Source organism: Lactuca sativa, chromosome 4 (assembly GCF_002870075.4).
Source record: "Lactuca sativa cultivar Salinas chromosome 4, Lsat_Salinas_v11, whole genome shotgun sequence".
Classification (NCBI taxonomy): domain Eukaryota; kingdom Viridiplantae; phylum Streptophyta; class Magnoliopsida; order Asterales; family Asteraceae; genus Lactuca; species Lactuca sativa.
The window spans coordinates 167,524,584-167,535,767 of NC_056626.2; the positions used below are offsets into that span (position 1 = coordinate 167,524,584).

General features: G+C 32.9%; 1 protein-coding gene across 1 annotated transcript; it reads left to right on the top strand.

Moving 5' to 3' along the window:
- The first annotated feature begins 1,857 nt into the window (after nt 1–1,857).
- On the top strand, nt 1,858–2,846 carry LOC111889058 (uncharacterized). The gene is made up of 2 exons (XM_023885194.2): nt 1,858–2,302; nt 2,371–2,846. Exons 1-2 carry the CDS (start codon nt 1,858–1,860, stop codon nt 2,844–2,846), a joined length of 921 nt encoding a protein of 306 aa, XP_023740962.2.
- The last annotated feature ends 8,338 nt before the right edge of the window (nt 2,847–11,184 follow it).

Below are 11,184 nucleotides of genomic sequence, written 5' to 3' on the forward strand. Positions count from 1 at the left end.
AGTGTAGTGATTTGATTTAATTTTATTTCTTGATCAACATCATGTTATTTGTCATCAACTTTAGATTCATTTGAATCAAATGTTTCTATTTTATGTTGTTTGTGTTGTAATCCATAGATATCAATCATGAAGTTTTTTATTTTTAGTTTTTTAAGTAGGTTCTTTCATGGACTTAATTTATAAAGTTATTATATATAGCTTGTCTAAATGGGAGACAAACTACAATGGTCGAACAAGCAAGTAAAATGTTTATTAGATATGTGTATCGAAGAGGTCAACGGAATTGGTAGAAAAGGAGGTAGCATGCACAAGGAGTCTTGGGTTACGTTAGGGAAAGCTCTAAAAGAAAAGTTTGACATGGATACTTCACAAAAACAATTGAAAAATGCTTTTGATAATCTAAAAGCTAAATATGTAGGGTGGAAATATTTGAGAAACAAGTCAGGGAATTTATACAATGCTCAAACAAATTCAGTTGCCTTGGTGAACACAGAATGGGAAGAATTCAAGAAGGTGTGTCTATATAATTTAATTTTTTTAGTTTATGTTCAATTTTAATAATGATGTCAAAATACTTATAATTACTATTAATCCTGGTTTAGGGTCATCCAAAGGCAGGATCATTGAGGACACACCCATTGCCTTATCCCAACCTTTGTGCATCTTTGTTTGATGGAAGTAGTGCCAGCGGTAGCATCAAATGGACCTCTACTCAAACTACACCCGCAGATACATCATCTTCTTCTCATCGTGTCCAAAGACTTCTGATTGATGACAACCCTTTTAATGGCCTAGAAGATGATGATGATGATGACGCTTCCAATAACACTAGTGCTCGAGCTCCTAGTGATAAAGCTCATGGTGGTTCTACTGAGAGGCCTGATAAAAGGAGTAAAACCACTGATGCTTCTACTGAGAGGCCTGATAAAAGGAGTAAAACCACTAATGCTTCTACTGAGAGGCCCGATAAAAGGGCTAAAACTAGTGATGCTTCTACTGATAGGACCGATAGGACCGATATGGATAAAGCCTCTAAAACCTCGGTTAGTCTTGATGATTTGAGTCTTGATATGCAAAAAGCTCTGCAACATATGGTGAATAGCAAGGAAGTACCAACAGTAGAAGAGTGTTATGAGAGGTTGAAGCTAGTTGAATTAGACCCAATGGATCCTATATTTTTGGCAGCCTTTCACCTTTTTGGAATGTCCATGAATATGAGAGAGGCATGGATGACATTGCCACGGATACCTGGGGTCTTAAAAGGGTGGATAAAGATGGCTGGCACCACATTAGGGATGTTTAAGTAGTCTTTATGCTTATGTTTTTTCTTTCATTTTGAACAATTATGTGTTTCTTGAACTTATGTTTTTTCTTTCATTTTGAACAATTATGTGTTTCTTGAACTTATGTTGAACATTATGTTTTTTTGCTATCATTTTAAATGATTATGTACTTATTTGACATAAATATTGCTAGTATTGGGATTATATACTTATTTGAAACAAAATGTATGCTTTGAATATGATACAAATGTTTATGTTTTTTGATTTAGCATATTAGGTTTTAACAAGTGTTGATGGTTTAACAGGTTCACAATGGATTATGATAAAAAGTTGCGCCTCCTAATTGTTATGTATTTGTATCTTCGCTTTTTTTGGAGAAGAGGTTTGAAAAGAATGCGAGATAATACCTCAAAAACTTATGGGCATCAATTCACATTAGAGTTATTACGAGGAACTAATAATCAATGCATTGAACTCTTACGTATGTCACGTGATTCTTATGTTCGGCTTTGCACACATTTTAGAGTAAAAAGTTGGTTAAAGGATAGTAAACATATATCGGTTGAAGAGAAAAATGGCGATGTTTTTGATGATGATTTGTCACAATCAACGTTATGTAATCCTCAGACGTAGATTTCAACACTCAAAACAAACGATGCATAAGTATTTTTATGAAGTATTGGATAAAATGATGGTGTTTGCAAAAGATATAATTGTACCAACTTCCTTTAATCCAAATCCAAACATCCCGGGACATAATAGGAGGTTACGAAGGATTTTCAGAGGAGCGGTTGGTGCGCTTGATGGAACTTCGGTACATGCTATTGTCCCTCTCGACAAACAACGTTTGTATAGAGGAAGGGGAAAAGGCGACTGCTATCAAAATGTATTGGCAATATGCGACTTCAATATGATTTTTACATTTGTCGTGGCTGGATGGGAAGGGATAGCACATGATTCAAGAATATTATCTGAAGCTTTAACAGATCGAGATGCACCATTTCCATTTCCACCACCAGGTTTGTTTACATTTTCAATTTAATATTTCTACTTTTTTTTTAAATTAATTATTTCCTTATATTTACAGATAAGTATTACCTTTGTGATGCTGCGTATACACACACTCGAGGATTTATGGCTCCTTATCGTAATGTGCGGTATTGGCTTGGAGATTTTCATCGAAGACGTGCATTAACCAACAAAGAAAAATTTAATCACTCACATGCAAAACTTCGAAATGTCGTTGAACGTGCTTTTGGTCTCTTGAAAGCACGTTTCCCTATATTGAAGAGAATGGCTCCATTTCCATTGGTTACACAAAGACACATCGTCATTGCATGTTTTGCGCTTCATAATTATATAATAAAAGAGGGATTAAGTGATGAGTATTTTTCTCAATATAATCAAGTCGATATATCACTTCAAAGCAACAATGTACAAGATGATGATGAGGAGGAGGAGGATGACGTGGATGAGGTACAACCACACGGATGTGCAAGAGACTGGGAATATATGGTTCATCTACGAGATCAAATTGTTGACCAGTTAATGCGTGTAGAATGAATGATTTCATAAAAATATGTTAGTTTTGTGAATTTAGTTTTTATATTGTAAGACAATCATCAAAACAATCCTTTATGTTTTTAAAAATATCAACTTTAATAAGTAAGCGGCCTTCCGGTTTGAGTCGAAATATATATAGTTTATCTAATGTTTTAAAAAATATTATATGTTTGAAACTGTATGAAATTTTTATTGGCAAAGTTTGAGTCAAATATTGTCAAAGTTTAAGTCAAATATAAATTTTAATATATTAGTAATGTATGAGATGCTGAGTTTTTAGCATTTGAGCTTTGGTTGTTTCAACATTTATTTCAAAGATTGGTTTTGTTTTTGAACAATGAAAATTAATGCAAATCGGGTGGCAACGTGTAAGTATACAATTCTTATTAAGAAAAAATCTAATGTGTATTTTTGCGTTGCTTTTTTATATTATCTAATATTTTCTTACAAAATACTATAAATCTATTAAATTGTTCGTAAATATTATTAAATGGATAGGTTTTTCAATTTATTAAAAACCAACATGAATTATTCGTATTTTAATATGAGAAAAAAATATGGTTAATTAATCTCCTTTTTTACAAGATCTCTTAAGTTTTAGTTCATTCTAATTAAAAAACAAACAATCTTTTTGCATTAAGACTTTTTGTATGAATACATAAAAAAAGACTTTTAGTCCACGTCTTCTTCCGCAAACATGGAAAATGACAAAAGACATTTGACCACTTCCAAAACAAACACCACCTAAATATTTGCTTTAGTAGTAGAAATCATCTATGACTTGAGAAATGTGGAATCTCTTATTGATGAAATCTTCTTGATGGTTTCCAGCAAATCCATCAAATAACAAGATGATATATCAGATCTTGAATCTGATTAATGACTTAGAGTCATGAACATTAGATGTAATTCATGTATGATAATCAAGTATGGTCTTGATTGAGCTTTCTCTCTATAGAAGGACTAGAAGGAGGAAAAGATTATTCTAGAAATAATACATTACATGGATAACAATACACATTTAAAGCAAGACTTGTTATAAATGGATTTTCTCATACTCATGTCATCGATTATGGTCCTTATCATACTCAAGAAATTGACTATGATCAAACCTTTATCACAAGTAGCTATAATTAGATCCACAAGGATATTGTTGTTATAAATTCATATTCTCAATATGAAATATAGCAAAGAGATTTCAAAAAAATCACTTTTCTTAAGAGTAAGTTACATGAATGGTCCTTATGGTTTGGGGTAATTTGCACGTTTGGTCCCTAACTTATTTTTTTAACTCGGAAGGTCCCTACAGTTTGTTTTTGCTGTGCGGTTTGTCCCTGTCTTATCTGAAAAGACTATTTTGCTCTTGATTTTTTTAATTTATTTAAATAAACACACCCCAACCTCACTTCCACGTAACCTTACCTTACCTTACCTAGACCAAACGTGAAAATTACCCCAAGCCATATGTGACATCCCCATTTTCACGGCCAGAAAAGAGCGATTTGTCTATACTTTGTTTTAACATCAGAGTAACCTTTTAAAGAAAACAGTTGCAGAATTTGTCCCAAAAAAATATGATAACCATTTATCAAAACATTTCTCACAGAGAATATATTTTCATTAAATAACAAAATCTCGGGATGTCATGTTCCGATACAGACCAAAGGCATAAACAGTATAAAATAAACCTTACAACAGTTATTTATAACTACTGATCTATAATCCAAAGTCTCTCGTCATGTCAACCAACTTATGCTCTTGTGCCACTACCTGTGATACAAAGAAAACTGAGTGGGTCAGGCTTGGGATCCTGGTGAGCATATAGGGTTTTCAACCCACAATAATATAATTATTATATTTAATCATCAAACAATCAATCCCAATTACCCATCCCTATTATCTTCTTTATTTCTTAAGGTTTTACCCTAAGAATCGATTATCCTTCCTTCATTCGTTCCTAAGGATTGACCTAAGGAAATGGCACAAAGTCCATTGCTGCCCGAGGTTCCTATAACAAACACTAAATCCATAGCTGCCAAGGTTCATCTATACAGTACTAAATCCATAGCTACCAAAGTTCATCGATACAATACTAAATCAATAGCTACCATCATTCATATACACTGTACTAAATCCATAGCTACCATCGTTTTATTATGAGGCACTAAATCTATAGTTTCCAGAGCTTTTAGAGTACACCGGTGAACATCAAGTCCACAACACCTACAAGTTGCGAGCTTGCTAGTGTTCCACAGGATTGTCTAGAATAGTTCGTGGTTGTCATCCCTACTCTGCTGAATGACAACGTCATCGTTTGGGTAAAGGTTTCACTCATTTTTCACCTGTCACCCTCATCTCATGATCTATATGATCTTTCGTCTCATCCTAAAACTAATCTTTCATCACACACCAACTATTTCATCTACCCATGTTCTATCCAACATATTTGTAGATATAAATTACATATATAGTTTAAATCATATATAAACCTGTATAAAACATTCATCCAACATCCATCTCAAATAAACAAACAATATATAAACACATAACACGTATTCCATAGCAAATACTTCATATCTATGTGTTAGAAGAAAGTAACTACACACTCACTAGATTAGACGATTCTCAAACAGCACTACGACTCGTAAAGTAGTATTCTTCGGTAAAACTGGAAGATCTTCACACACTGGGCTTCTTGCAGGCAGAGCTTTGGCTCGGAAACTCTTTTCTTCTCGGGATCTTCGGGCTTCGGGACTTGCTTCGGGTCTCAGGATGATATCAGGGCTTCTAGGGTATAAAATAGGGCTTAGATAGGGTATCGGGAGTGGGAGATAAGAGATTGAGAAACCAAACTCGGCTGCCCCTTGAATTCTATTTATAAGGCCATTTTTCTGGATTCACGTCGTGAATCTCAAATATTCACATCGTGAGTTCAATAGTCATCAGGTGCGTCATCGCAACTTGCGTCTGTCAGGCTCTAGAAGTCATTAATACTAAGTTCATGTCGCGAACATTGTATTCACGTCGTGAACTCTGACAGTTTTGGGGTTTCGCGGCCTGAACTTTAGAAATTCATAACGTTCGCATACGAACTCCGTTTTCGACATTCTTTATATCCACGGGTAAGTGAGATTATGCTCTACAACTCTCGTTTAGACTTCGTCGGCTAATTTTGAGTTTATTTTTATTATATTTTTATTATATTATTTTTAGTAGGCCGGGACAGGAAAATCCGTTAGAAATCCATAACTTTTTCGTCTGACGTCCGTTTTCGTCTGTCTTTTTACCGTTGGACTACTATCTATGAGATCTTCGATTCACGTTTAGATCATTTCGGCTAGAAATCACTCGATCTCATATTCAAACTTTGGGCTACATACTCCAAATGTTGAAACTTCGAAAAATCATAACTTCCTCATACGAAGTCAGATTTAGACGTTCCTTTTATGCACGCTCTTGGTTTAATGTATACTACGACTTTCATTTAGACCGCTAAGGCCAAATATCACTCTAACATAAATTCACTATTTACGTCATGTTGTTTCATGCCGGTTCTGTCGCGAAACTTCGACAGGTCATAACTTCTTCGTTATAACTCGAATTTCGGCGTTGTTTATATGTACGAAAATCCTTGTAACATATACTATAACTTAGTTAAGATTACTCCTTCTAAATGATCTTCCATCAAAAAGTTATTTTTGATGCTTATCGTCTCTAAATTGACTAGCCTGGATCTACGGGCGTTACACCATAAGTACCATTCATGTAATTTACTCCTTTCTTAATAGACATCTACTAGAAGATATCTATATAGATTAGCCAAGAAGACTTCTTAATCCATGTTATCCTAAATAATTTGTAAAGCTTGAAATCCACTTGTGGATATAAAGAAAACACCTCAATGTTGTAATCATCATTTTAACATTCAACCACAAGGTGTCACACCGTGCTAAAGCGAAAATATAGGATGTCACATCGATAAAGGTTTCACTGCAAAAGATAAGGATACATCACCATAGTAGTAATTTGAAGTTTACAATGCATAATTTAAACGAAACAAAATACAAGTTTCCCAAAATCACATTGTTAAAAAGTTAATTTCATAAAATAACTTCCATACGATGCAGCATGCTCTATGATGATGAATCTTTATGTCCACTTACTAATTATTTACTGAAAAAGCATGTAAAATGAGGGTCAAATATGAAAATAGTTGGCGAGTTCACAGGTTTACTTAATCATTGCTAAAACGTGTAAATAAGCTTATATATATATATATATATATATATATATATATATATATATATATATATATATATATATGTAATAATCTTTGTATGCGTGTAACAATCAACAATGAGTTCACAACCATGCCTATGTCTGGTGCCCTATCTAGATCTATGCTTATCGTTCGATAGATGAACATGGTAAAAATGCACTCAAAGCAATCGGGTGAGTGAGGAGTTGTCAATTCCTAATAGCGCTATTCATAATGACCATTAGCTCAAAGAGTTAATGGTTGGAGTAAGGTGTAAGGGACTTAATACAATAAGGCCTCAAGTTTCAAGTTGCATACAAATACATTGCAAAATGTCGCAAAATATAGCAATCAAGTTTTATACAATTCAATAAAGATACATCAAACATAAATAGTAAGGACATGCTTTTCCACCCCAAAACATTTAAAAACAGAAAATAGGGGAGGCGTGAATACTAACAGTGTCTCAAGTTGGTACAAGTGGTGCCTCGGAATACACCAACACACGCTAATGAGTTTCTATGTCGAAATCTAATGCTAATATAATAAATTCTACGTAAAGAGAAATGGCAAATTTTTATTCTAATATTCGTTTTATATTAAATTGTAACAAGTTTTTTCAAATGGTGAAATTTATAAATCATGTGGTTAAGATAATTTTGGGTGTTGTTATTCAGATTTTTGTAATAATAATTATGGGCTATTTTAACATTTTTAAAGGTGTTTAAACTCTAAAAATGAAAAAATATTATCATACAGTTTGCAAAAAAATTTAAACTTTATAATTTCATTCCAATTATAGTCAAGGGCTTCTAGAAAATTTTCCTTGATTTTTTTATACGTTTAGCTATTTTTCCTATATTTAACTCTCTAAATATATACAAATTCATGAAAAATAGCAATCAGTTAAGAAAATTCCCCAAACAGTTTTCACCACTGCTATGCAACATATTTAAGCTATGAAAAATATAAAAATGGATTTTCAAACAGTTTAACCTTATTGTTTTTTATTTTTGTGTATTTATTCTAACAAAATTGGAGATAAGTAGAACAAAGTTTCAAGAATTCCCCAAACCTTTTGTAGTACTATTATTCGACATATAAAAGCTGGAAAATATATAATAGTTGGTTTCCAAATAGTTTAGATATTTTTATTTGTTTTATTCACTTAAATAAGAATTAATTCGTGAATAATTATTGAACAACTAAGGAAAATTACCAAACATTTTGTGAAATTCATATACCAGGTACATAAGCTGGGAAAAATACCAAATGTGATTTTCATATATTGCAATCAGAATTTTGGATCTACATGTATTTAATCTTAGGAAAATAGAACATATAGCTTACAAAAGAGAAAAATCATCCCACTTATTATATGGCACCCTAATGTAATATAAGATGTCTTTGTAAGTTTTCATGAATTATGGATGAGCAAAACCATTCTTCCTGATTTTAGTCTATTATATACACAAAAATCATGTACAAATAGTTATACATTATGTAAAATTTTCCAAATACTTTTCTGAGTATTCCACATGATGTAGCAGCCGCGACAAATCGTAGATGATCATTTCACATTCCCTAACTTGGTTTTATGATTTATACGAACTAAACAAAAAGAAAATTAAAAATCCTAACAAAAAGTAACAAAAATCGATGACACTTAATGAGAGGCCTTTATTTACTTTAGGGGCCATCCATAAATTTATCTAGGCTTGTATCCTTTTATCAATTACAATAAATCAATGAAATGAAAATTGTTTTTGGTATTTTCCAGATCATCTTATTTTCTTACTGGGATTCTGAGAATTTTTTTTCTTAACATAAAAGGGGATTTAGATTTTTTTTTTGAATAATATACTTTACATGCACTACTAACAATGTACTTTGATCATCAAGCCTTTAAGCTTGATGTTTCATCACATGCGTCACAGTTTGAAGACCATGCATGGACATGTTTTGTTCATAGTGATCTTTTTAAAGGAAAATTGGAGGCATGTGGAGGATGAACATTTAAAACTAGTAAAAATCTGTATTTTAGGGTTTGACATAGGTTTTGGTCCTTGGATTTCACAATCAAACAACATGCATGTTGTTCTTGGTTGAAATCCTACCACCATTATCATTAAACTCGACATTCATGGTTATGCCCATGTATGTTCATAAACAATGGTGTAGGAGAAGGAGAAGTGGATTGATCCTATTTATGATGGCATGTGCATAATTGAAAAGATCTAGTGAATCATACAAACATCAAGAACACCAAGAGTAAATAATCATGTTGAAGCTCCATTAGAATAGTAAGAGTAAAAATGGGTTTGTTATTTGTCTTACTAAACTAACAGTCACAAAATGGGTCTTAGAAAATGGGATTCACTAACTTCCTAATTATAGGAAAGACTGAACCCATTTACACATACAACAGGGTAAGCTACATCCAAGGAGAACTTTCCACCCTAACATTCTCCCCCTCTAAGTTAGGATTGGATGTACTGACTTCAGTTTCCAAAAAAGCTTGTGTGATGAAGACCAATTCCCCCTCGAAGTAACACCAGTCTTCAAATCTGCAAATGAATATCGGTGAAGCTTCGAATACCATTTCTTGATTCTCCCCTTTTTGTAATCAACGAATGATTATAAAATCCACAAAGGACCAGAAGCATTAAAGGAATAAACTTGTTAAATCTCCCCCTCGATGTGTACCAAAAGTGCAACTATGAAAAAATTGCACTAAAAAAAATCATGAAAAGTCATGAAAAAATTCAAATTTTTGTGAAAATTTTTGATTTTTGGGTGAGAGTTGCAAGAATTTCAAAATTTTGGTATAAACTGTCAATATCCATATTCTGCAGGGACCCGTTGTGCCAAAAAAACTTTCAATGTGAAACTTTACCCGAAATGCGAGACCGGGCATAAAGTGACAATTCACATAACCTTTAGGGAACTGATTCGAAAATTCTCCATATTTCTCAGAATTTTAGCCCAATGTCGTAATTGGGTGAAACTAGTCATTTCGTTGAAAGCTCAGGGATTCAAATCGACACATTCTGTTTCTTCTTCAATTCATTTTCCTATGACTTAGCAAAGATCATCACAAGTCGAATTTTCAATGCACAAAATTCATCACAAATCGAAATAACAATCCATAAGTTGAACAACTTCTTTGACAACATGTCGAAATTGTGTTTGACTTGAAGTCATACCATTCGACCTTGAGATATTCGACTCCTAAACCAAGTAAATTCGACTCCATCAACCCGAATCCAATTCGATACAAACTCAACACAAGTCAAATTTTTGTTCAACCCTAAATAACTCGAAATCACATTTTATTTAAAGCATTTTCAATTTTGACTTCAATTAAGGGACTTTCGTTCCCAAAAACAGTTGATTTCAATTTCGACTCCAAGCATAAACTTTCGACTCTCAATTCCAAACAAACCTGTCGAAATCGAAATTACCTCCAAGTCGACTGCAACTCCAAAATACTTTCGATTTCGATTCATCTATAACTCATTTGACTTCCAAGGCATTCCCACTACACAATCAAACCAGTCGAAATCATACATTTCCATCTTTCGATTATCAAGTTTTAATTTTCGACTCTTGAACATGCGATTCAACATTCAAGCTCGAATTCCTCAATCAATTTTGAGTTTTTCTTACTAAACCACAAACAAAAACTGAATTTGACTTATAATTTGACTTTCAATTTCAAGCAGATTGAAGTTTTGACTATCAAAAACTTTCCAATAGAAAATTAATACTTCATAGTCCTACGTTTCGACTAACACAATTGATTAAAGCTATTCACAATCAAAATCTAACTTTTGTTCCTCACATAACCGTTTTTTTGACCGATAATCTCCAAACCTATATTTGGCATAGACCAATAGATATCTAAAATCGACTCTTAACTCCTTCAATTCGAGATCAATCATTCCCAATGTCTAAAAGTGAACCTTCCAATGAATTACAAATACAAAATCGAGATCTTGATCGTTCATCGTCGATCTCAACATGAATTTTTTTAAATCCACTTGAGAATTTGAGACACCTTCTTGATGATTGTTTTTC